This window comes from Zootoca vivipara, chromosome 4 (assembly GCF_965207765.1).
Source record: "Zootoca vivipara chromosome 4, rZooViv2.hap1.1, whole genome shotgun sequence".
NCBI classification, from domain to species: Eukaryota; Metazoa; Chordata; class Lepidosauria; order Squamata; family Lacertidae; genus Zootoca; species Zootoca vivipara.
The window spans coordinates 98,623,331-98,651,072 of NC_142587.1; the positions used below are offsets into that span (position 1 = coordinate 98,623,331).

At 48.2% G+C, this 27,742-nt stretch overlaps 1 protein-coding gene across 1 annotated transcript in view; it reads left to right on the top strand.

Moving 5' to 3' along the window:
- CHRDL2 (chordin like 2) overlaps positions 1 to 5,069 on the top strand; it is a 33,419-nt gene extending 28,350 nt beyond the window's left edge. Inside the window, exons 10-11 of the mRNA XM_060274045.2 lie at positions 537 to 629; positions 3,857 to 5,069. Coding sequence (XP_060130028.2) covers positions 537 to 629; positions 3,857 to 3,936 — 173 coding nt within the window. The 3' untranslated portion in view covers positions 3,937 to 5,069. The remainder of the gene's footprint in view (positions 1 to 536; positions 630 to 3,856) is intronic.
- Positions 5,070 to 27,742: the final 22,673 nt, after the last annotated feature.

The window sequence follows — 27,742 nt, forward strand, 5'->3', positions numbered from 1 at the left end:
GTCAAAAATTAGGGGGTGCCTTATACATGGGGGTGTCTTATAGGAAGAATAATACGATATATATATATATATATATATATATATATATATATGAAGTTTACTCACACATTCAGTTCACAGATGGATTCCTGAAGGCAGACTTAGTTACAAAGTATATACATGTGCAATCTATTCCATATGGAGATAGTCCCTTTGTCCTCTGTTGGTTGGAAGCCAATAGAGTATCTCTAGCTAAAAAGCTGCTGCTCCAATTGTGGAGGAAGTCAAAGAGCGGAGAGTATGCAGCGTGCCTTGTCCTTTTGTGTTACCTGGACAGGTAAGGTCATGCCCACCTCTAGTCACATGTAAGAGGAAGTTTGTCCCAGCCCAGGAGGAAACAGGAAGTTCTGACTGGCTGGACCAAACATCCCGTTTTATGTCCACTCTAGGAAAACAAGGAATGTTGTACTTGACTGCTATCTATGTGTCACATCCCCCATAATTTTCTAAACTATGCACCTGTGTCTGGCTCTTGTGTTCTTGTTTTTTGTTTGTAGGAATCTTTCATCTGATCCAGATCAAGAAGGTCAAGAAGCAAGAGTTCCGGCAAGAAGTGCAGAACTTCCGGCTGGTTTCCAGGACAAACGAAGGTATGGTTGACCCGAGCGGAGCTTTCGAAGGTGACGTGGCAGTTTGGGTTGGGCCAACGCAGAATCCCAGAGATGTGGTGGCTTGATAAGAATGTTGTTAGCTCCAGCGGGAGGAACAACCAAACTTACAAAAATGTCTTTGATTCCCTCTCCGCTCCCCATTGCAGCAGGAAAGATGAGGTAGGATTGCAAGACCAGTGGTGGGTGTTTTTTTGGGGGGGGGGGGGAAATGCCATAAAATTGAAAGACAAGCTGCCTTGAAGCTAACAACATCGAACGGGGGCTTCTTGTAAAACTAAGCATGCCATGCGATGCAAAGCTCTCTTGGGAGTCTACCACTGAGATTCCAGGTTTTGGGGGGGAGGGTGGTGTGTTTGAACGCTCCCCAGTGGAAAATAACTCCTGGTCTGCAGAACACTAACAAGGCAGAGAAAGTTTGGAGTCTTTTGGTTAAAAGGGGGGGGGGAGAAGATGCCTGGGAATGATAGGACAGGGCAGCCTTGGTCAGCCTGGCACCATAATAATAATAATAATAATAATAATAATAATAATAATAATTTATTATTTATACCCCACCCATCTGGCTGGGTTTCCCCAGCCACTCTGGGCAGCTCCCAACCGAATATTAAAAACACGATAATACATCAAACATTAAAAACTTCCCTAAACAGGACTGCCTTCAGATGTCTTCTAAAAGTCAGATACTGGTAGTTGTTTATCCTTGACATCTGATGGGAGGGCGTTCCACAGGACGGGTGCCACCACTGAGAAGGCCCTCTGCCTGGTTCCCTGTAACTTCGCTTCTCACAGGGAGGGAACCGCCAGAAGGCCCTCGGAGCTGGACCTCCGGGTCGAGGCTGAATGATGAGGGTGGAGACGCTCCTTCAGGTCTACTGGGTCAAGGCTGTTGAGGGCTTTCAAGGTCCAGATGTTCTGTAATATAACTCCGATCAGCGTGTCCCAAGCTTTAGGGCAGATCCACACCATACTTTGGAAAGCACTGCCAAATGCACATTTATAGCACATGACTTCCCTCAAAGAACCCTGGGAACTGTAGTTTCTCCCTACAATCTCCAACATCCCTAATGAACTAGACTTCCCAGGGTTCTTTGGGGTAAGTCATGCACTTGAAATGTCCATTGGATGTGCTTTAAATGCGGGGGGCAGAGTTAGGGGAGCTGCCATAATCCCAGGTCCAAGCATTTGCTTTGCATTCAGAATGTCTTGGATGCCATTGTGTGGCATCTCTGCCTAGAGGGATGCGGGGAGGGAGCAGTTTCCAGCCCGCCATGTGCTCATCACATCCCACCGTGTTCCCATTCCGCTGGGATGTGTGCAGAGGAGGGCAACCGACCAAGGTGATGAAGTAAACCAAACCTGATGAGGAACGGTTGAAGGAGCTGGTTATGTTTATGTCCTGAAAAAAGAGGAGACTGGGGGGAAATACCGGTATGAGACCCATCTCCAAAATACCTCAAGGGCTGTCACATGGAAGAAGGAGCAAAAGCTTGTTTTCTCCTCCTCTGGAGGGCAGGACTCGAACCCATGGCTTCAAGCCACAAGAAAGGAGATTCCAATTAAAATTAGGAAGAACCTTCTGATGGTAAGAGCTGTGGAAAGGGCTGGTAAGACTCTCCTTCCTTGGAGGTTTGGAAGCAGAGGTTGGACGGCCATCTGCCATGGATGCTTTAGCTGAGATTCCGGCATTGCAGGGGGTTGGACTAGTGGACCTTTGGGGTTCCCTTCCAACTCAACAGTTCTCTGATTCTTTGTCCGCCGTGAAATTCTGCCCCTGCTTCTACTGCCTTGGTTCCTCTGCCCTGTTCTCTGTTCCCAAACAAACACTTTCCCAACCTGACAAGCGCCGGAAAGGAACGGAATGTGGGGCGAGTTTTAAACCAGCTGCCCTTTGCAGGCTTAACCAGGTGTGAACACATCGCCTTAAGCTCGCAATTTGTTCTGTTCTGTGCCATGTTAGTCACTGGGCTGCTGGCTGGGAGTCTTTCCTCCCTCTCTGCACTTTACGGGACATCAGAAGATGCCAGAGACACCCGCTCGCATTTCGTCGAGGGCGGACAGGGGGTTACGAAACCCCCACCCACGCCGAATTGCATCCTTCGCGAGTCTGTAGAGCTGTTTGGTGTCTAATAATCTGCAATCCATCTGGCATTCTGGGAAGCGGGAGATGTGTCAGACGAATCCATTCCCCCTCCCCATATTAAAAAATAATCCCCCATATTAAAAATAGCTCCTGGAGCATTCCTGGAAGATCTTGTTACCAGAAACTGCAAGGACATTTGTTTCTTTTCTTAAAAGGCCAGCAGACGCATACCTCTCAAGGGTTAGCAATGGTGTCATGGCTGTTCTGGAGCATGAAGGACTCAGGACATCATTAAACTCTGGGAATCGCTCCTGCCGGAGGCAGCGATTTCCACCAAACCTTAAAAGAGAATTGGATAAATTTGCTCTGCCTCCATAGCTGAGAGACAGCAACGCTCCTGGATAGCCCTTGCTGGAAACCACAGGAGGGGAGAGGGCAGAAAATTCTGCTGTGGTCTAAACCCCTGGGCCTCTTGGGCTTGCCGATCAGAAGGTTGGTGGTTTGAATCCCCACGATGGGCTGAGCTCCCGTTGCTCGGTCCCAGCTCCTGCCAACCTAGCAGTTTGAAAGCACGCCAGCGCAAGGGGTTGGCGATCTGTTGTGGAACCAACTCCATTGAAGACGATATTGATGGTACCCAACGTTGCTGGTTGCGAAGGGGCCTCCATGACAGCTGAAGCTTCAGGGCCCCCCAAAATTTAGGTCTGCCACGGCCAGATGCAATTGGCCGTGCTGGCTGGCAATGACGAGAGTTATAGTCAATGCAACTGGAGGTTCGCCAGGATGCTGAAATCTGGGGTTGGAAATACCAAGCTAGGAGGACTCAATGTTTTAACATAGCCAAAGTCATCTTCCTGTGTTCCTTATAGAGGGCGTGTGGTTTGCGAAGGAATAGATTCATTTTGCAAAAGGAGGTTCATCTGCAGAAGGAGATTCTCATTTGCAAAAGGTCACACTGCAATAAATTAGTATTTAAAGTACCAGCGGATCCTTTCTCTTTGCTAGCATTTTTTTTTAGGATGGGGGGGGGAGCGAGAGATAATATTCTATAAATAGTTTATTGCCCTTATAGGGTATACATTTCATGGGAATAGTGAGTAATAAATATCCTTCCATCTTCTCTCAGCTTATTGGAACACGTTCCTGGTTCAAGGCCCAGAGGCGAAGATCTCCGAAAGTCCGGACAGAGAAATAAAGAACTTGTAAAAGAATTGGGGGAGGGGGGTCTATTGATATTAATATATATGGGGGAAAGTTGCATTATTGAGTAAACAATCGCCGCAGAAACAGGAAAGACAATCGACAACCAGCTTTATGAAAATGCCAGCAAATTAACCTCATGGCAACGAGGACGACCAATATGGCCGCTTGACTTCAACGCTCCAGATCCTGCCGGTGCAACCAGCCTTTCCAAATGCTGCAAGAGTGAATGGATGGCCCTTTCACCTGCTTCCTGCTTGGGTGAGGGGGGGGTTGAGACCAGGAAAGATGCTTTAACCCTTTAGGGGAGACTGAAGGGCTGCCGCTTCTCATTGAGCATGTAGGGAACAGTCGCCATAGAGCTTTGATTCTGCTGTTGCACCAACTCTTCTGGGATAGCAAAGGGCATGTGTCGGATAGGAAGAGGGTTTCCGTTGCAGAAACGGAATATTTTGCATTTGCCTCCCAGCCGCCCTGTAGGAGTCTCTGCGTCGCTCGAGGTTTTGGGTACAGCCAAGAATTGACGAATCTGCAAACTCCAAGTGCTGTCATCCGATGCTGGAATTTGAAATCTGAATTCAGGAAGTGGAACAGGCATTCCACAATTCAAATGATCTCCCCTGGATACTTTGACAAACTACACTTTAAAAAGCCCACTTTCCTTCGGCCTCTCATTTGAATTTTGAATGTAAGCCTTATGTCAAGTGCTTTTTGTTTCGTTTGGCTGCAGGAGGGGAAAGGGTGTCTGGCGCAAAGGTTGCCCCAAATTTCTCCACCTTGATGGTCCACAAACTCATCCCCGCTTCCCCGGCTACCTTACCCTAGGGAAAGCGTTCTTCAGAGAAGCAGTTTGCACAACCCACCAAGGAAGATAATAACACAACAATAGCAATTGCACATTTATTCCAAAGTCAATTGAAATCTATTTAGTTTATTATTATTATTTATTAAATTTGTATACCGCCCTTCATCCATAGATCTCAGGGCGGTTCACAGCATAAAAGCACAAGATAAAAATAGCAAATACATAGCAAAGCAAAACAATAACCGCCCTCCCGCCGCCACCCCCCCATTAGCAAAATGGATGAACTACACACACACACACACACACACACACACACACACACACACACACACACGCTTTTCAGATATATACATTTCACTCATTTTTCAATCAGTTCGACATTTTAAAACTTTGTTTCCTTCCCCCTTTTTCTGAGGTTCCTTCAATTTATTTTTAATATCTTTTGCATATCCAAATTAGCAAAATGGATGAACTTGACCCACTGATACCAGTTTTTCAAAGTCTGATGGGATACACACCGATGCCGCTAGCTCTGCCGTCCCTATGGCCACCATGCAGCGGGGCCCGGCCCTAGCCCATATGGGCACCGTGTTGCGCTGCACACCCCGGCCCACCCTTATGGGTGGTTCGCCCTGCCCCTGGGCGCACTGCCCCAGGTGCCCGAGAGGCTTCCTCCGCCACTGTGTAATCCCACCAAGCGATACCACCCACTTTGGGAACCGACGAGCTAGAGGGATTCTAAAAGAAACCCTCTAACATTTTACCATAGAACCGTAGAATTTCAGAGGTAGAAGGGACCCCGGGAATCCTCTAGTCCAACCCCCTGCAATACAGAAATATGCAGTTGTCCCGTATGGGGATCGAACCTGCAACCTTGGCATTATCATGACAAGGCTCTAACCAACTGAGCTATCCAGGCTCACGTTCGGCAACTGTCCTGCACATGCAAGCTAGGTAAAGGTAGAGGGGCCCCTGACCATCAGTTCCAGTCGTGTCCGACTCTGGGGTTGCAGCGCTCATCTCGCTCTATAGGCCGAGGGAGCCGGCGTTTGTCCGCAGACAGCTTCTGGGTCATGTGGCCAGCATGACAAAGCTGCTTCTGGCGAACCAGAGCAGCACACGGAAACACCGTTTGATGTGCTTTCGAACTGCTAGGTGGGCAGGAGCTGGGACCGAGCAACAGGAGCTCACCCCGTCACAGGGATTCGAACCGCCGATCAGCAAGCCCTAGGCTCTGTGGTTTAACCCACAGCGCCACCTGGGTCCCTACATGCAAACTACCTAGGTGCATATGCACTGTATATATGGCAGAGCTGGTAAATGCTGCTTGCTCATGGCAGCTGCCTGGAAGAATTGAAAGGCTGCAGGGACAGACAATGTCTGCCTTCTGCTTCCACAGTCAGAGGCAGCCATGCTTCTGAATCCCAGCTGCCAGGAGGGGAGAGGGCTCTTGTGCTCGGATCCTGCTTGCGGGCTTCTGGTCGGCCAATGTGAGAACAGGATGCTGGACTAGATGGGCCGTTGGCTGCTCCAGCAGGCTCTCCTTATGTTCTCAAAAGTGGTTCAGCCCTTCCCACGTGGAGTTAGAAAACCCTTTCAGCTCTCCCTGTGCTTAAAACCAGACATTCTCCATCACTCACCTGTGCCTGGAACGATGGGGGTTTTGGCGCCACGAGTCTCGCGCAGACTGTCTACATTGTGCACTACAATAGTAGTTTAGCACATGGTTATATCACATTTTTGGGACGCAGGTGGCGCTGTGGGTTAAACCACTGAGCCTAGGGCTTGCCAATCAGAAGGTCGGTGGTTCGAATCCCCGCGACGGGGTGAGCTCCCGTTGCTCGGTCCCAGCTCTAGCAGTTCGAAAGCACGTCAAAGTGCAAGTAGATAAATAGGTACCACTCTGGCGGAAAGGTAAACGGTGTTTCCGTGCGCTGCTCTGGTTTGCCAGAAGCGGCTTTGTCATGCTGGCCACATGACTTGGAAGCTCTACGCCGGCTCCCTCGGCCAATAAAGCGAGATGAGCGCCGCAACCCCAGAGTTGGTCACAACTGGACCTAATGGTCAGGGGTCCCTTTACCTTTATATCACATTTATTATGTATCTCACACCGTTCTCAGCTGCACTCAACTCAAGCGAGAGATGCATCTTCCCAAGAAGCACATGGTCCATTTGTCACAAGAGGAGAGCGTACAAAGGGACTTGCACTCACCCTGTCCGTTTTTTGGGAAAAGGTTCACAGTCTGATAAATTTATTTATCCCTGTTTTGATTGGGGGGTGTTTGGGGAGAAATCTATTTATTTGGAGATGTGTATCTCTGTCTCATAGATCGGAATAAACTGGTTTCTGAAGCCAAGCATCCTCCTCTTGCTATTTTATATATATAATGTCTTCCTTAATCATAGTGTTACACGCCACGCCAATGTCTGGGGCTTCAGGGGCTTGCGCAGACTTAGTTTCCTTGGAATGAAGAAGCAGAATAATATTTATTTGCATCAGCCACTGTTGTTGTTTAGTCGTTTAGTCATGTCCGACTCCTCATGACCCCATGAATCATAGCACGCCAGGCACTCCTGTCTTGCACTGCCTCCCGCAGTTTGGTCAAACTCATGTTCGTAGCTTCGAGAACACTGTCCAACCATCTCGTCCTCTGTCGTCCCCTTCTCCTAGTGTCCTCAATCTTTCCCAACATCAGGATCTTTTCCAGGGAGTCTTCTCTTCTCATGAGGGTGGCCAAAGTATTGGAGCCTCAGCTTCATGGATCAATGCCTTGTCGTGGCGAAGGGGCTTGAATAACTCAGAGAAGCTATGAGCTATGCCATGCAGGGCCACCCAAGATGGACAGGTCATAGTGGAGAGTTTTGACTAAACGTGATCCACCTGGAGAAGGAACTGGCAAGCCACTCCAGTATCCCTGCCGAGAAAACTCCATGGACAAAGACAACAGGCATCAGCCACTAGCCATCGCAATAAAATAAAATGTACTGAAGATAGAGATAAAAACTTAACTATAGAAAATACATTTTGGGGGTTTACAGCAATAATAGATCTTATTCTAATTGCCCCCGCTAAAAACCTTGCCTTTTTTTGCTGTCACCTGATCATCTTGATCTGCTAAAAGAAAGGACAGGACACAGTAGCAATGGTTGAGCAACCTAGCATGGACAATAGCAGAGGGGTAATAAGCTCACTCCTCAAATCTTTATAAAGAGTGCAAGCTAGAATCACAAACCACTGACTCAATACTCCCATTTCCACAGGGACATAATCGTTTTCGTTTTCCCAGTGGAACTTTTTGAAATTGACCCTCAAGTACAAAATTGGGAGGGGTGGCTAATACCCCAGAGGACAGGATCACACAAATGACCTTAATAGATTAGACAACTGGGCCAAAGCAAACAAGATGAATTTTAACAAGGAGAAATGTAAAGTACTACACTTGGGCAAAATGAAAATGAAAGGCACAAACACAGGATGGGAGACACCTGGCTTGAGAGCAGTACATGTGAAAAGGATCTAGGAGTCTTGGTGGACCACAGACTTGACATGAGTCAGCAGTGTGATGTAGCAGCTAAAAAAAGCCAATGCAATTCTGGGCTACATCAATAGGAGTATAGCATTTAGATCAAGGGAAGTAATAGTACCACTGTATTCTGCTCTGGTCAGACCTCACCTGGAGTACTGTGTCCAGTTCTGGGCACCACAGTTCAAGAAGGATACTGACAAGCTGGAACGTGTCCAGAAGAGGGCAACCAAAATGGTCAAAAGCCTGGAAATGATGCCTTATGAGGAACGGCTTAGGGAGCTGGGCATGTTTAGCCTGGAGAAGAGAAGGTTAAGGAAGGGGTGATATGATAGCCATGTTCAAATATATATAAGGATGTCATATAGAGGAGGGAGAAAGGTTGTTTTCTGCTGCTCCAGAGAAGCGGACACGGAGCAATGGATTCAAACTACAAGAAAGAAGATTCCACCTAAACATTAGGAAGAACTTCCTGACAGTAAGAGCTGTTCGGCAGTGGAATTTGCTACCAAGGAGTGTGGTGGAGTCTCCTTCTTTGGAGGTCTTTAAGTAGAGGCTTGACAGGCATATGTCAAGAATGCTTTGATGGTGTTTCCTGCTTGGCGGGGGGGTTGGACTGGATGGCCCTTGTGGTCTCTTCCAACTCTATGATTCTATGATTATATTCAATCTTGCAAAAGTGAAATAGCGCCTGTATTTTGGAATTGTCAAATTTTGCAAATGGGGTGGCAAAGTGTCAAAATGACTAGGTGGGAAAGAATCATAGCATGGGCAAAATTTCCTCATTGCAACCAAATTATTCTGTCGCTCAATGTCATACAGGCGCTGTCTAATTAAATTATTTGCTTTACTTATCCCACGGTCTTACTCAAGAGATTGAATCAAATGCAGCTTTCAGATCAATGGAATGAAGGTTTGCAGAGATGGCGCTGCCTTTAGGATATATGGCTTTATTTGCAAATATAAACAGCCTGAGCATAAGATGGAGGGTCTCGCAGCATCAGCACCAAAACAGATGGCGCTTCTCCATTAGTCGCAGCTTTGGGGCCGGCGCAGAGCAAGCAGGTCTCTGTGTCTCCAGCTCCCAGCCTGCAGCCAACTCAGCTCTCAAACAACTCTCTCGCTCTTGTTCTCCTACCCAGCAGATAGGTGAGGGGGCTGGAGGAAAAGCCCATCCATTAACTCACCCTCTCTTAGCTGTAGCTCTCGCAACCTGGCCCATCCTTTTGGGGTGCTGATGAGGAGACTCAAGTGGCCAGCTGAGGCCATTGACTTCTTACTTGTCTGACCAGTTCAGCAAAAGAAACCTCTCTTAGATTCCAACCCTCCCTGAGTTCAGGACCCCAAGAATTGGGGGAGGGACGCAGGGCATCATCCTAACTCCCAAATCCACAACATCAAGTTGCCATCACGCCTGTCAAATATCTCAGGGTTGCTTTTGTTTAGTCGTTTAGTCGTGTCCGACTCTTCGTGACCCCATGGACCATAGCACACCAGGCACTCCTGTCTTGCACTGCCTCCCACGGTTCGGTCAGACTCATGTTCGTAGCTTCGAGAACACTGTCCAACCATCTCGTCCTCTGTCGTCCCCTTCTCCTAGTGCCCTCCATCTTTCCCAACATCAGGGTCTTTTCCAGGGAGTCTTCTCTTCTCATGAGGTGGCCCAAAGTACTGGAGCCTCAGGGTAAGGTAAAGGTAAAGGACCCCTGGACGGTTAAGTCCAGTCAAAGGTGACTGTGAGGTTGCAGCGCTCATCTTGCTTTTAGTCCAAGGGAGCCAGTGTTGCCAGTGTTTGTCCACAGACAGCTTTCCGGGTCATTTGACCAGGAGGACTAAACCGCTTCTGGCACAACGGGACACGGTGACGGAAACCAGAGCGCACGGAAATGCCATTTATCTTCCCGCCGCAGCAGTAGTACCTATTTAGCTACTTGCACTGCTAGGTTGGCAGGAGCTGGGACAGAGCAAGGAGAGCTCACCCCATCGCGAGGATTCGAACTGCTGACCTTCCAATCGGCAAGCCCAAGAGGCTCAGTGGTTTAGACCACAGCGCCACCTTACATCCCATCCTTTTTTATACCCATTTATGACTTCAGGGATGGAAATTACAGCTGCCCATAGAAATCAATGGAGGAGAAACCTGATATTATAATGCAGCTTGGATCAACAGTTGGTGTAGAAACAAAATGGAGGGGTGGTGGGGAAACCCCCAAACAAGAGAAAATTGGCAAAACAGCCAGGTGAGCACTAAGCTTGCCCGGTGGGCAGGGATTACAGACTGAAGACTGGCTTTTGGCAGGCTGGGATGTGGGATAGCGCCACTTGCAATATCGTCTGGAGGGAGGCGGGGGAGATGTGTCGGGAATGTGTAGAAACCTCTGCCTTTTGCAGACATTGCTTCTCATGCAACGGTAATAATAATAATAATTACTATTATTATTATTATTTATATATAACCCAGCCATGTGGCTGGGTTTCCCCAGCCACTCTGGGCAACCCCCAACAGAATATTAGAAACACAATAAAACATCAGACATTAAAAACTTCCCTAAACAGAGCTGCCGTCAGATTTCTCCTAAAAGTCAGATAGTTGTTTCTTTCCTTGACATCTGGTGGGAGGGAGTTCCACAGGGCGGGTGCCACTACCGAGAAGGCCTTCTGCCTGGTTCCCTGTAACCTCGGTTCTCACAGGGAGGGAACTGCCAGAAGGTCCTCGGAGCTGGACCTCAGTGTCTGGGCTGAACGATGGGGGTGGACGATGCACCAGGTATAGAGTCCCACCCGCCATGGGCATACAGCCCCTGATATCATACCTTCCAGTCGCCCCGTTTTAAGCAGGGAAGCAACAATGTCTTAGGAGATGCCCCAGACTCTGCCTGGGGCGCCCTGATTTCAAGCCTGCGAAGGAACTCCTTTTGCAGCATTGATAAAGAGGCATGAGAGCTGGAGTCCCCCTGCCTCCTTTCCATAGCTGGCAATCACATCCTGCCAGAGCATCACATTGCCATGGTCCTACACTTTGTCAAAGGGAAACTCCCCACCGGAGTAGAAATCATATATTGAACATATATTGCACGCCATTGTTCTGGGTTCTCTCCTCCCTCCTGTGTGTGGTGAGGGGGGACCCTGTTGCAACAGTTTAATAAAGATCAGGCTTACTAGCCGCATTGCTTGTCAAAATACTCTGGTTGGCCTCTTGTCGTTTTCTCCTTCCGATAGGGAACCCACTTAAGGACTCCATACGGGCTCTTGGATACCCCATAAGGGAGAAGGAGCAGTATTTTTCTTATAACCATACTTTGCTCAGGAGGGGATGTGGCCCTCAGGCCGCAAAAAGAGGCCCCATTTAATGTGCTTATCTAAACCCTCCTGTTTCAAGATGGAACGAAGGCATGCAGAGCGCAGCTGAAAGCAAATGTCATCCAGATTGGATGGCCACCAAATGTCCAAGTCTTGCACCCCACAACCCCCAGCACTCTCTCTTTCCCTTAACTGACATCTCCTTCCCCGTCTTTCCCATTTATGGCCAGGCTTCTCCTTATCTCCCAGATCTTCATTTCTGCATCTCCATTCTCTCCAAATTCTTCCTGACTCTAATTTCTGCTCAATTCCACCCCGCCCCCGCTGCAGAAAGAAAAAAGATGCGCATTGTTCTTGCCGGTGCTCCAGCACCTCTGTTGCCTAGACTTTGGTGCCAGGTGTGTGATCTCATTTCAGTGGTAAAACTGGTCCTCTTGGGCTGACATTCCTTTGGCAGCAGACTCTGAGGCAAGGCCAGCGAAGGACACGCCACCGATGTGCGCCCATTAATCATGGACCGACCTGCCTCCCCTCCCATAAAACAGATTGGCTCAGCAACGCCAACCTTGGCAGGTTGACCTGTCTCTTAGATCAGGGCACACTTTGCAGGAGGGGTAGAAATGAGATACCGTTGAAGTGACTCCCCTCTGACAAAAGGCGTCTTGAAGTTAGGGTAGCAAAAACGCAGCTAAGAAGCTCAAATCTAACAACAACAACAATATTACAAATATCAAAAAAATCAAGATCATGGCCACTGGTCCAATCACCTCCTGGCAAATAGAAGGGGAAAAAATGGAGGCAGTGAGAGATTTTACTTTCTTGGGCTCCTTGATCACTGCAGATGGTGACAGCAGTCACGAAATTAAAAGACGCCTGCTTCTTGGGAGAAAAGCCATGACAAACCTAGACAGCATCTTAAAAAGCAGAGACATCACCTTGCCGACAAAGGTCCGTATAGTTAAAGCTATGGTTTTCCCAGTAGTGATGTACGGAAGTGAGAGCTGGACCATAAAGAAGGCTGATCGCCGAAGAATTGATGCTTTTGAATTATGGTGCTGGAGGAGACTCTTGAGAGTCCCATGGACTGCAAGAAGATCAAACCGATCCATTCTGAAGGAAATCAGCCCTGAGTGCTCACTGGAAGGACATATCCTGAAGTGTAGGCTCCAATACTTTGGCCACCTCATGAGAAGAGAAGACTCCCTGGAAAAGACCCTGATGTTGGGAAAGATGGAGGGCACAAGGAGAAGGGGACAACAGAGGACAAGATGGTTGGACAGTGTTCTTGAAGCTACCAACATGAGTTTGACCAAACTGCGGGAGGAAGTGGATGCCTGTGTACAGGGGTGCCTGGCGTGCTCTGGTCCATGGGGTCACGACAAGTCAGACACGATTAAACGACTAAACAACAAATATTACAAAATTACTTATACCCCACCCATCTGGCTGCGCCTCTCCTGCCACTCTGGGCAGCTCCCAACAGAATATTAAAAACACGATAAAGCAACAAACATTAAAAACTTTCCTAAACATACGTTTTCTAAAAGTCAGATATTTGTCTATTTCCTTGACATCGGATGGGAGGGCGTTCCACAGGGCGGGCGCCACCACCAAGAAGGCCCTCTGCCTGGTTCCCTGCAACTTCTTGCAGGGAGGGAACTGCCAGAAGGCCCTCAGTACTGGACCTCAGTGTCTGGGCAGAACGGTAGGGGTGGAGATGCTCCTTCAGGTCTACTGGGCCGAGGCCGTTTAGGGCTTTAAAGGTCCTGATGTTCTGTACTATAACAGAAACACAATGCTCCTGTTGCTCTGTCCCAGCTCCTGCCAACCTAGCTGTTTGAAAGCACACCAGCGCAAGTTGATAAATAGGTACTGCTGTGGCGGGAAGGTAAACAGTGTTTCTGTGAGGGGAAAGGCTTACAGAGAACAGCCCCCCTCATCAGAAGCAGCCCGTCTCCCAGCAGCCATGAGAGCGAAGGGTCTGATGGGGAGAGCCAGGAAACGGAAAGGGAGTGCCAGCCCTCTAGCAACATCCAAGAGCCCTCGCTCCATAGGCAGGGAGAGAGGGAGGAGGAAAGAGGGGACAGAAGTCAGGCAGCCCGCAGACCACCACCCCCCCCCCCGACACCGGAACTGAGGAGGCGGAGAAAGGGAAAGGGAAACACTTCACAGTTCCGCGGCTTTTATGTTGGTCTAGAACGCGAAAGGCGCCAGTGCAGGAATCTGAATCGGACTGAGCAGACATGAAACCAGCAGCTCGTTACACTGTAAATAATGTGCACCAATAAAAACTTCTGAAAGACAAGCATGTGCCAGGTCGTTACTCAAGAGTAGCCGCATCAACCCTGACAGTTTTCATGCGCTCTGGTTTCCGTCACGGTGTCCCGTTGCGCCAGAAGCGGTTTAGTCCTGCTGGCCACATGACCCAGAAAGCTGTCAGTGGTGGACCAGCGCCCCCCCCTCGGCCTGAAAGTGAGATGAGCGCTGCAACCCCACAGTCACCTTTGCCTGGACTTAACTGTCCAGGGGTCCTTGACCTTTTTACCTTCTTCTGGTCGGCCCAAAAAGGAACGATATAACGGCAGTTCAATGCTCCACCAAATAAATCGGCTCCAACCTTAGAAAGGCGTCTTGCTATTTTGCAGCAGAGTTGGTTTAATTTCAAAGGTGCAATGTTGTGTAATGTGCAAAGCCCACGATCAAAAACCATGACAGGAGGCACCGCGTGAAATGATAAATAATAATTTGTTTCTCTCCCTTTTCTAGTTTCCAATGGTTTATAGTTCCAAGCAGGCAGAGGGCCAGCGACAGCCAGCTGCGCCCTCAGAGGTGCGAACAAGCGTCTTATCATGTGAAGATCCAAGATCCAAGAGGAGAATCACGCGCTGGGTTTGCATATGCCTCTCAGGGCTTGTTCCCTGCCCCAGCAAGAACATAAAAGCACAGAAGCAAACATATTGATCAGGGCAGAAGGAACATGACTGGCGAACGTTGCCACCTTGCCAGCAAAGCCCAGAGGGAGGGAGGCAACACAGGCTGGGCTGCTTTTGCTGCTCCACCCAATTTCCTCTGGAAGAAAATCAATAACTCTCGGGTAAAAGGAGTCAGCCTGTTGTCTTTGTCCATGGAGTTTTCTTGGAAGGGATACTGCAGTGGCTTGCCAGTTCCTTCTCCAGGTGGATCACGTTTAGTCAAAACTCTCCACTATGACCTGTCCATCTTGGGTGGCCCTGCATGGCATAGCTCATAGCTTCTCTGAGTTACTCAAGCCCCTTCGCCACGACAAGGCATTGATCCACCTAGACAGCATCTTAAAAAGCAGAGACATCACCTTGCCTACAAAGGTCCATATAGTTAAAGCTATGGTTTTCCCAGAAGTGATGTATGGAAGTGAGAGCTGGACCATAAAGAAGGCTGGTTGCCGAAGAATTGATGCTTTTGAATTATGGTGCTGGAGGAGACTCTTGAGAGTCCCATGGACTGCAAGAAGATCAAACCTATCCATTCTGAAGGAAATCAGCCCTGAGTGCTCACTGGAAGGACATATCCTGAAGTGTAGGCTCCAATACTTTGGCCACCTCATGAGAAGAGAAGACTCCCTGGAAAAGACCCTGATGTTGGGAAAGATGGAGGGCACAAGGAGAAGGGGACAACAGAGGACAAGATGGTTGGACAGTGTTCTTGAAGCTACGAACATGAGTTTGACCAAACTGTGGGAGGAAGTGGATGCCTGTGTACAGGGGTGCCTGGCGTGCTCTGGTCCATGGGGTCACGACAAGTCAGACACGATTAAACGACTAAACAACAAATATTACAAAATTACTTATACCCCACCCATCTGGCTGCGCCTCTCCTGCCACTCTGGGCAGCTCCCAACAGAATATTAAAAACACGATAAAGCAACAAACATTAAAAACTTCCCTAAACATACGTTTTCTAAAAGTCAGATATTTGTCTATTTCCTTGACATCGGATGGGAGGGCGTTCCACAGGGCGGGCGCCACCACCAAGAAGGCCCTCTGCCTGGTTCCCTGCAACTTCTTGCAGGGAGGGAACTGCCAGAAGGCCCTCGGTATCCATTCTGAAGGAAATCAGCCCCGAGTGCTCACTGGAAGGACAGATCGTGAAGCTGAGGCTCCAATACTTTGGCCACCTCATGAGAAGAGAAGAATCCTTGGAAAAGACCCTGATGTTGGGAAAGATTGAGGGCACTAGGAGAAGGGGGCGACAGAGGACAAGATGGTTGGACAGTGTTCTCGAAGCTACGAACATGAGTTTGACCAAACTGCGGGAGGCAGTGGAAGACAGGAGTGCCTGGCGTGCTGTGGTCCATGGGGTCACGAGGAGTCGGACACGACTAAACGACTAAACAACAACAAAAGGACTCAGCATCTCCCCCCCCCCCCAATTTTGCATCCTCTCTTTTAAATCAGAATCAGTGAAGGCGGTGAATGTCTCGTGTGAGTGTCTGGAGGCCGTTGGAGAATGGATGGCGACTAACAGACAAGAGAGAAGTATGGTTTTGGGGGTGGAGAACTCCTTGGTCCTGAACGGGGTAACTATGCCCCCGAAGACCGGGTGTGCAGCCTGGGAGTCATTTTGGACTCACAGCTGTCCCTGGAGGTGCAGGTCAGTTCTGTGTCCAGGGCAGCTGTTTACCAGCTGCATCTGGTACGCAGGATGAGACCCTCCCTGCCCGCGGACTGTCTCGCCAGAGTGGTGCATGCTCTGGTTATCTCCCGCTTGGACTACTGCCATGTGCTCTACGTGGGGCTACCTTTGAAGGTGACCCAGAAACTCCAATTAATCCAGAATGTGGCAGCTAGACTGGTGACTGGGAGTGGCTGCCGAGACCACATAACATGGGTCCTGAAAGACCTACATTGGCTCCCAGTACGTTTCCGAGCACAATTCAAAGTGTCGGTGCTGACCATTCACCAATGTGGGATGGAGGCTAGGATCCGGTTCCTGATCTGGAAGGGCACTGCAGTTTGAATTCCACCATCGGGGCCCCAGTGAAGCCTCCTCCGTCCCACAACGCCGCTGCACTAAGGGAGGTGAGCGGACGTATCATAGAATCGTAGAGTTGGAAGAGACCACAAGGGCCATCCAGTCCAACCCCCTGCCGAGCAGGAAACACCATCAAAGCATTCTAGACATATGTCTGTCAAGCCTCTGCTTAAAGACCTCTAAAGAAGGAGACTCCACCACACTCCTTGGGAGCAAATTCCACTGCCGAACAGCTCTTACTGTCGGAGGTTCTTCCTAACGTTTAGGTGGAATCTTCTTTCTTGTAGCTTGAATCCATTGCTCCGTGTCCGCTTCTCTGGAGCAGCAGAAAACAACCTTTCTCCCTCCTCTATATGACATCCTTTTATATATTTGAACATGGCTATCATATCACCCATTAACCTTCTCTTCTCCAAGCTAAACATACCCAGCTCCCTAAGCCGTTCCTCATAAGGCATCGTTTCCAGGCCTTTGACTCTTCTGGACACGTTCCAGCTTGTCAGTATCCTTCTTGAACTGTGACCCAGAACTGGACACAGTACTCCAGGTGAGGTCTGACCAGAGCGGAATACAGTGGTACTATTACTTCCCTTGATCTAGATGCTATACTCCTATTGATGCAGCCCAGAATTGTATTGGCCTTTTTAGCTGCTGCATCACACTGTTGACTCATGTGAAGTTTGTGGTCTACCAAGACTCCTAGATCCTTTTCACATGTACTGCTGCTCTCAAGCCAGGTGTCTCCCATCCAGATTGGTCGGCCTTTCATTTTGGCTATGATCTGCCTCCACAGTTTGAATCCTGCTTGCTGGTTTCGCTTTGGGGTATCTGGTCAGCCACTGCGTGTGAACGCTGCTTTCAAATGAGGATTGGCTCCAAACAGCCCTTCAAACAGAGGAGTGTCTTCTGTAAAGCAGAGCTTTAACACCTGTGACCTGCCCCAGAAACCTTCTCTTTATCTGCTTTGCTGCCAGGAGGAACTGAAGCCAGACTTGCCAGCCAAACAACAGGCTTGCTTTGTGAAGGCCCTTGAATCTCTCCTTTGGAGTCGCTTCCAACTTTGCAGTCATTATTCACCTTCCCTGCGATTTCCTTTTCTCCCTTCCCCTTTTTTCTTTTTTGCCCATGGTGAATTGTGTGATCAAAATCACCAACCAGGAGTCTCTATTGCTCTGCTTGCACCTGTGAGTCTAGCATCCTCTCTGATGGTGTTGCCAGTAAATGTCGAGGATGGGGATGGCAAAAGAAGAAGAATGCCAGGCAAGGTTTTCACACCACACACCCCGGCCCCTACAGGTACCAGGAACTGCCATTAGGCATAAAACGTTTGAAAAACACATAATTCAATCAGATTTAGTATCGCAACAAAAGCTGGCAGAGCAGGCAGAATCTCCAAATTTTGCCAGAACCAGACTTCAAAAGAGGATTCATTCTATGCTTTTTAAGTTACGGCATGTTTCTGGGTGTTTTGGCAATCGCCATTATCATCGGAGCCAAGTTCTAGGTATAAATGTTGGCGATACAAAATGTTACGGGATTTCAGCAGGAAGTTACGGGTTGTGCCCTGATGGGAAATGAAGCAGTGTGACGGTCCCCAAAGCTTTCACAGGCGCAAACAGCAAATAGGAACATAGGAAGATCAGCCGTTGATAGCCTTTTCCTGCATGGATCAGTTCAAGTGGGCGGCCATCACTGCCTCCTGTGGCAGGGAGTTCCACAGTTTAACTCTGCGCTGCGTGAAGAAGAGCTTTCGTTTATCTTTCCCGAATCTTCCCTTCTCCAGAAATATTCCAATGCCTAACCGCCTAACCTTTAAAAAAGTTGTGACAATTTGCTACAAGGTAGGTGAAAACATGTTGTCTTTGTCCATGGAGTTTTCTTGGCAGGGATACTGGAGTGGCTTGCCAGTTCCTTCTCCAGGTGGATCACGTTTAGTCAAAACTCTCCACTATGACCTGTCCATCTTGGGTGGCCCTGCATGGCATAGCTCATAGCTTCTCTGAGTTATTCAAGCCCCTTCCGTGAAGGGATCAATTCTGGTGCTGGAGGAGACTCTTGAGAGTCCCATGGACTGCAAGAAGATCAAACCTATCCATTCTGAAGGAAATCAGCCCTGAGTGCTCACTGGAAGGACAGATCATGAAGCTGAGGCTCCAATACTTTGGCCACCTCATGAGAAGAGAAGACTCCCTGGAAAAGACCCTGATGTTGGGAAAGATTGAGGGCACTAGGAGAAGGGGACGACAGAGGACGAGATGGTTGGACAGTGTTCTCGAAGCGACGAACATGAGTTTGACGAAACTGCGGGAGGCAGTGGACGACAGGAGTGCTTGGCGTGTCTATGGTCCATGGGGTCACAAAGAGTCGGACACGACTAAACGACTAAACAACAAAGGTGAAAACCAAGTGGCTGGTGCCAATTTGCCAAGTGGAAAAATTCCTACCAGGCCCCTCAACGGCTACCAACCGAAGTCCATATCAAGGTCAAAAGAGATGAAAACCTTATTTTTTTTTTTAATTAATAAATAAACTTTATTAAGATTTAAAAAACACTTACAAGTGTTAACAAATGAATAGCAAATAATTACAAATAACAAATAAACCTAATCACAATCATAATCAACAAGCGAAGTTCAGAAAAATAATAATAATAGGTGCTAATAAATAATACAAACTTAATTAGAAAAACCGAACTTCAACATAGATTTGATAACAAAATCATAAATTATAAATAAATCCTTAAAAGCGTTCCCTTTTCTTTCCTCCAACACCCCCCTCCCCCTTTTCCCCCTCTAAAAGCTGACTTCCAGTTCCCCCTCTGCTCTGGTCTTTTGCTTTTCATTATATTCCTTATATAAGAGAGAGATGAAAACCTTAAAGGCTGGGAGGGTGGGAAAACCGGAGCAGCTGGAAGCAGGAAAGAGAGAGATCTCCCGGCTGCGTCCTGCCTTTATGGGGCAGGCCACATCCCCAGACCAACCAGATTGGTCGGCCTGGCCAGTGACACAGCCGGGAATCCCCCAGCCACACAGGGCTGGCTGCCCGCCCCCCCTGCGCACAGGGCCGGCCCTAAGGTGAGGCTGGGTGGCGCCGGGCCGTCAGAGGGGCGGCACACTGCAGCGCCCGCCCAAGCCGCGCTGTGCCCGCCAGACAGCCGCGCGCTCGGAAATGGGGGGGGGCGCCGGAGGGATAGTTCACACCACGGCGCCAGGGCACCAGCTACGCTTAAGACGGCCCTGCCTGCGCACGTGGGGGGGAGTCGTGAGAGCCCGCAACACCATCTCCTAGAATAGAATAGAATAGATATTGTCATTGTCCCCTTGCAGGAACAACGAAATTTCTCGGTTAAGGCAGAAGTGGCCTTATCTTTCCCGAATCTTCCAACATTCAGCTTCACTGAAAGAGTTGAAGGAGCAGGGTTGTGTGTGACCACCCCGATAGCATCACAAGCACAAGTTGGTATGAATTTGCAATAAAAGTAATGATTATTACTTATACCTGGAGGTCTCAGGGCAGTTCACAACAAGACCCCAACATATAAAATCAAACCAAAAGCACTAACCCAATAACTCCCCCCCCAAAGCCACATTATAAAAGGGTATTGGATGTCAATAAGATCAACCCAAGGCTTGGTTAAAAAGGAACATTTTTGCCTGGTGCCTAAAGGTGTATAATGAAGGCGCCAGGTGAACCTCCTTGGGAAGAGCATTCCATAGACGGGGAGCCACTGCAGAGAAGGCCCCGTTCTCGTGTTGCCACCCTCCGGACATCTCATCCCTGTAACCTCACTTCTCACAGGGAGGGAACCGCCAGAAAGCCTTCCATGTCTGGGCTGAACGATGGGGGTGGAGACGCTCCTTCAGGTATACTGGACCAAATATATGATATGGTAATTTATGGACCTAATAGGTATCTAAAGCCATTTGCACATAACAAATAGGAGCCTACACAACACAAAACACTGTTGCTGTATGTAGGTTTTATTTTATTTGACTTTTTATCTTATATTTTAGAAATGCACATCCAGGGTTTTTTTCCCCCTTTACATTTTTTTGGGAGTCCCGAAGAGAGTGGGGCCCTAAGCTATAGCTTGTTGAGCTTATACGTAAATCCGGCACGGCTCCTATCCTTGGATTCTTTGCTCTTCCCCCTTCCACCGGCAAATTGACCTTTTCGCTGAGCTGTCTGCCATCGCTCCTTCCTGGAACCCAGTTTTTAATAAGCGGCTCCAACCTTTTGATTTCCCGCGAACTGACTGTGTCTCACCAGCAAGCGAAAGCAAGACGCTTGGCAGCCCGTGGTGGGATGAGAAAAGACAGCCCTTGGGTGATGGAAGCCCTTGCCTGGCCCTGGGCGCTTTGAGCCGTTCCTGGCACCGCGTGGGTGGCTGTTTCTGGAATGCCTTCTCCCTCCGGGGAACGGCTCTCGGCTTCTGCCGTCATTCCTGAGCCCAGTGCAGCAACATCCTGCCGTATGGTGAGCGTCAAAAGGTTTTCGCGGTGCCAGGGATGAAAGATCCTGGAAACTGGAAATGAGGGGTTGACGTGCCCTCAAAAAACAGCAACAAGAACAAACCACCTCAAGATATTACAACGATACAGCACTGGTTCCTTTGCGGAAAGGAACAACATGGCATCGCCCCAGAGAGATCAGAAAAGGCCCTGCAGGATCAGGCCAGAGGCATCTTGTTCTGGCCAAACAGATGCCCTGATGGGAATCGGGCAAGCAGGACCTGAGTGAGAAAGCAGAATTGCTTTCCCCTCCAAGCAGCTGGTATTTCAAGGACTCCTGCCTCCGAACCGAGCCATTGAAGGACCAGGTGCGCAGCCTGGGAGTCATTTTGGACTCACAGCTGTCCATGGAGAAACAGGTCAATTCTGTGTCCAGGGCGGCTGTTTATCAGCTCCATCTGGTACACCAGCTGAGACCCTACCTGCCTGCGGACTGTCTCGCCAGAGTGGTGCGTGCTCTAGTTATCTCCCGCTTGGACTACTGCAATGCGCTCTACGTGGGGCTACCTTTGAAGGTGACCCGGAAACTGCAATTAATCCAGAATGCGGCAGCTAGACTGGTGACTGGGAGCGGCCGCCGAGACCACGTAACACCGGTCTTGAAAGACCTACATTGGCTCCCAGTACGTTTCTGAGCACAGTTCAAAGTGTTGGTGCCGACCTTGAAAGCCCTAAACGGCCTCGGCCCAGTATACCTGAAGGAGCGTCTCCATCCCCATCATTCTGCCCGGACACTGAGATCCAGCGCTGAGGGCCTTCTGGTGGTTCCCCCGCTATGAGAAGCAAAGCTACAGGGAACCAGGCAGAGGGCCTTCTCGGTAGTGGCGCCCGCCCTGTGGAACGCCCTTCCATCGGAGGTCAAGGAGATAAACAACTACCTGACATTTAGAAAACACCTAAAGGCAGCCTTGTTTAGGGAAGTTTTTAATCTGTGATATTTTAATGTATTTTGGTATTTCCTGGAAGCCGCCCAGAGTGGCGGGGGAAACCCAGCCGGATGGGCAGGGTTTAAATAATAATAATAATAATAATAATAATAATAATAATAATAATTGTGGCCAGCAGCCATCTCAGTTGCGTTTCGTTGCATTGCATTCCACTTTTGATTTGTGTACTGCTTTCCTATATTACTACGCACAAGGCAGTTTACCACAGCAAAGAGACTGATACTGATGAAGTGGGAAAATAAAAATGTAGCTCCCTTCTACGATTGGATCGAATTATTATTATTATTATTTATTATTATTATTATTATTATTATTATTATTATTATTATTATTATTATTGCCCCACCCATCTGGCTGGGTTTCCCCAACCACTCTGGGCAGCTTCCAACAGAATATTAAAATACAATAATCTATTAAACATTAAAAGCTTCCCTAAACAGGGCTGCCTTCAGATGTCTTCTAAAAGTCTGGTAGTTGTTTTTCTCTTTGACATCTGATGGGAGGTTGTTCCACAGGGCGGGTGCCACTACCGAGAAGGCCCTCTGCCTGGTTCCCTGTAACTCAGCTTCTTGCAGGCAGGGAACCGCCAGAAGGGCTGAACAATGGAGGTGGAGACGCTCCTTCAGGCCTCATACAAACTTGGAACATATAAACAACTTGCATATAAACACAGACTTTGCCATGGACAAATTCAGTGTTATTTGGAATCCATTCTCACAAATACTATAATAGGTGAAGTACAATCTGGTGAAGTACAATAACAACCTTGTGAAATAAGCAATTTTGGGGTGGTCCTCCCTTTATTTTCCCTTCTGTGTGAGTTCTGTTCCTCTTCTCTCTCTCTCTCTCTCTCTTTTATTTACATCTCGCCATGTTTAGTGCATATGGGACCCAGGTGGCGCTGTGGGTTAAACCACTGAGCCTAGGGCTTGCTGATCAGAAGGTCGGCGGTTCGAATCCCTGTGACGGGGTGAGCTCCCGTTGCTCGGTCCCAGCTCCTGCCAACCTAGCAGTTCAAAAGCACATCAAAAGTGCAAGTAGATAAATAGGTACCACTCCGGCGGGAAGGTAAACGGTGTTTCCGTGTGCTGCTCTGGTTTGCCAGAAGCAGCTTTGTCATGCTGGCCACTTGACCTGGAAGCTGTACGCCAGCTCCCTCGGCCAATAATGCGAGATGAGCGTGCAACCCCAGAGTCGGTCACGACTGGACCTAATGGTCAGGGGTCCCTTTACCCTTTACCTTTACCTATGTTTAGTGCACATATAATTATGTACTTTTGGAACTTTCAATAAAGATGTTTAAAAAAACCTCAACCAAAGGCTTTTTACAGCAAGAAAATAAAACAATAAAATGGTAAAAAAACACTATATAAAATTATTATTATTATTATTATTATTATTATTATTATTATTATTATTATTACCCCCTATATCAGGACAGGTATCAGGACAGTTCACAGGATAAAATCAGAATATAAATCCACAAAGTACATAAGCAAATAGGAGCAACAGCAACCCAAATTTTCCCCAAAACATTTTAAAAGGGCACAGGATGTAGGTTAAAGACAGTTATAACACCAAAAAATATATATTTTTAAAATACTTTTAAAAAAACAATAATTTAAAAGCAATTTAACAGAAGAAGCAAACAAAAAACAATGAAAATGAGATTAAAACATACACCAATGTATGGGCAGGCTTGTTTTTTTTCCTCTGGTGTCAATCGGCAGGGAGTTCCAGAGGGCAGGTTTTGCCACATTAAAATATCCACTTTTTACAAAGGCGGAACGGGTATTATGTGGCATTTATAACAGTTCTGCAGACTGCAGTTCTGCAGTTGTGTGGGCCACATGTTGGGTAAGGTGATCTTGCAGGTATGAGAATTAGAATCATAGAATCATAGAGTTGGAAGAGACCACAAGGGCCATCCAGTCCAACCCCCTGCCCAGCAGGAAACACCATCAAAGCATTCTTGACATATGCCTGTCAAGCCTCTGCTTAAAGACCTCCAAAGAAGGAGACTCCACCATGCTCCTTGGTAGCAAATTCCACTGCCGAACAGCTCTTGCTGTCAGGAAGTTCTTCCTAATGTTTTGGTGGAATCTTCTTTCTTGTAATTTGAATCCATTGCTCCGTGTCCGCTTCTCTGGAGCAGCAGAAAACAACCTTTCTCCCTCTTCTATATGACATCCTTTTATATATTTGAACATGGCTATCATATCACCCCAATTATATGACTCTATGAATGCACACAGAGAGAAATTTCTTTCTGACGCCTTCGCTTCGCACAGCTAATGGTTTTACAAACCTCCGCCGTGCCCTTCTGAGTCATGCCAAAAGTTGTAATGACACGTACAAGGATTGCGGTGATACGTAAGAGATTAGGCATGTCGAACAACCTAGATTAAACCACAGGTCTCAGGGCAGCTACAACATAAAATCACAATATAAAAACACAAAATTTGTAACAAAAACAGGAGACCCTGAGATGGCCAGCCTGATCCTGGACAGACCCACAATATTGGGTGCGACTGGAATATCTTGGAATGGATAAGTTTGGCAAGGTTGTGACAGGACTCAGCCGGAGCCCAAGAAACCTGGCAATGGCAGAGGAAGGCAAGAAATTTCGGGGTCTGCAAGGCCTTTGGACTGGTTTGGGCCTTAGGCGTGCGACCACGAGATTTTTTCTCGTGATATCTGTGTGCCAACGCCCAGCTGGTTGTGTAATGCTAAGCGGGAGAGAGGCAGGATTCTTCCTTTAATGTTTTTGGCACCTGCCGCTCTTCTTTCTAATTTCTTGGATCCTCTCAACCAGCACCTTCCCAAACTGTGCAATCACGAAGCCTTGGCACACCTGGGACATTTTAATTTAATTTCATTCTATTGGGTGGGTTTTTAATTTTCCAATAGTTGGAACTTGCCTGGAGGAAACAGAATTCCTGCTATCATCGACAGGAGCCTTCGGGGAATGGAAAGCTTTGAGTCAGTTGGCAAAGGGTTGCAGTTTTTGAGGGGCAGGATTCGGGTACAGAAGAGGTGGAGGCACTGCCCCCTTCTGGCCACCCTGGGCTTCAAGCACAGGTTCATAAAACAGCATGTAACAGCCACACTTGGACCGTACGTACCATGTCAGAACTAAGGGGATCATATTCTTGAGTGCTTCCCCACATGGATAATGAATCCCCACAGGTAGCGAAGTAGAACCACAAAGCTGTCACGAAGGAAGCGGATAGGGAAAAGTTTTTCTCCCCCTCTGGTAACACTCATCCCACGGAGATGGAAGACTCAGGACAGAGGAAAGGAAACCCTCCTTTAAGCAGCACATAGGGAAACTGTGGAACTCTCTGCCACAGGAGACAATGATGGCCACCGTCCTGAAGGAGCGTCTCCACCCCATCATTCACTGAGGTCCAGCTCCGAGGGCCTTCTGGTGGTTCCCTCCCTGCAAGAAGTGAGGTTATAGCGATCCAGGCAGAGGGCCTTCTCGGTGGTGGCACCCGCCCTGTGGAACGCCCTCCCACCAGATTTCAAGGAAATAAACAACTATCTGACTTTTCGAAGACATCTGAAGGCAGCCCTGCTCAGGGAAGTTTTTCATGTTTGATGTTTTATCGTGTTTTTGATATTCTGTCGGGAGCTGCCCAGAGTGGCTGGGGAAACCTGGTCAGATGGATGGAATATAAATACAGTGGTGCCTCGGTTTACAAACTTAATTCGTTCCGGAGGTCCGTTCTTAACCCAAAACCATTCTTAACCTGAGGTGCACTTTCGCTAATGGCGCCTCCTGCTGCCACCCCACCTCTGGTGCACAATTTCCATTCTCATCCTGGGGCAAAGTTCACAACCCAGAGCAACTACTTCCGGGTTAGCGGAGTTTGTAACCCAAAGTGTTTGTAACCCAAACCGTTTGTAACCTGAGGTACCGCTGTAATAATAATAATAATAATAATTTATTATTATTATTATTATTATTGTTGTTGTTGTTGTTGTTGTTGTTGTTGTTGTTGTTGCTATCAATGGTTACTAGCCAGGATTGCTCTTCCCTGCCTCCATACCTGCCAAGTTCCTCTCTGAAAAATAAGGAACCGGACTGAAAGTAGCATACCGGAAGTAGTGCGGCGGCCATTTTGGAACTGGGCGGAGCATGCTCAGAAGTGACTTTTGATGCTGCTGTGCCCAGTTCCAAAATGGCCGCCACACCAGAAGTCGCGCTGCAGCCATTTTGGAACTGGGCAGAGCAGCATCAAAAGTCGCTTCTGAGCATGCTCCGCCCAGTTCCAAAATGGCCGTCACACCAGAATAAACCGGGGGGAAACAAAAAAATTCATTTTTTCGGCTGGGGAAACGGGGGTTTCCCGGGGAAAACGGGAGACTTGGCAGCTATGCCTGCCTCCCTAGTCAGAAGCAGCAATGCTTCTGAATTCCAGTTACTGGAAACCACAGGAGATGAGAGTTGTTCTCCTGCTCGAATTCTACTTGCAGATTTCCCACGGTCATCTGGTTGGCCACTGTGAGAAGAGGATGCTGGGCCTGCATTGCAGGGGGTCAGACTTCCGAGCCCCCCCCCCATGGGGGCCCCTTCCGAGCCTACAATTCTATGCACGAGGTGGGCCGTTCGTTCCCACCTAGGCTCTCCTTTTGTGCATTCATGCTTAGTGTCAACTTCTTTTTAACTTGCTTTCGTCAACTTTTTCAAACCGAGAAAGCTGCTTTTACACACCATCCCTTCCTTTCAATTTGTCAGGGCTGCCACAGACTGGCTTCAAATGCCCCAGGGGCCGGATCTGGCCCACAGGCCGCTAGTTGACCACCGATGGCATATAGAAGCTGCAGCTGGGTGTTAGGAAAACATTCTTTAAGAAACAGACAAAAGTTCCTGGAAGCTTTAAAGAGGGTTCCAGAATTTTATTTAGTGTGTAGGAGAGACACCCTGGGCTTGATTGGTGTCAACTTGCAGGCGCAAATAAAGGGAGGAAGTTGCGGGCTGCAATTTCCACATGAGGGATGCACACACGCTGACTGCTGTGTCAGGATTGTTAATTACTGGACTGAGATTATACCATGCTGGGGAGATAAAGAAGGAATGAAAATAGCTGGTACAGTGGTGCCTCGACTTACGAATTTAATCCGTTCCGAAGGCACCTTCGTCGGTTGAAAAATTCGTAAGTCGAAAAGCACCATTGGAAACACGATTTCCCATAGGAATGCATTGGAAACGGAAAAATTCGTGAGTCGAAGCAACCCCATCTAAAAATTCATGTCGGAAAAACCCTATCTAAAACCGCCGCGGTTTCTGTTCAGATGTCGAGAAATTCGTAAGCGTGCGGCCATTTGCCCCACTCGTAAGTTGAAAAATTCGGTTGTCGAGTCGTTCGTAAGTCGAGGTACCACTGTAACAGAAATGCTTGTGCAACCAGTCAAGCAATAAAGAAGCTTTTGACTGTGAATTTGAGCAGGGCTCCTGTTCTTGTCCTCTGCCTCCAGGGAAAATTCTGCTACAAACAGTAAGAATTGGTTTTACCGAGGTGCCGCCACAGAGCAAAAAAAAGCACGTCGGCAGTGTGTGGGCAGTAACCTCTAATACTGGGACTCACCTGTACGCAGGGAGGAGAGTGACTTTGGCACCCTTGTCATCAGTGATGGGCAGCACTTTAACTGCTGCAGTGTGATGCAGCAGCTAAAAAAGCCAATGCAATTCTGGGCTGCATCAATAGG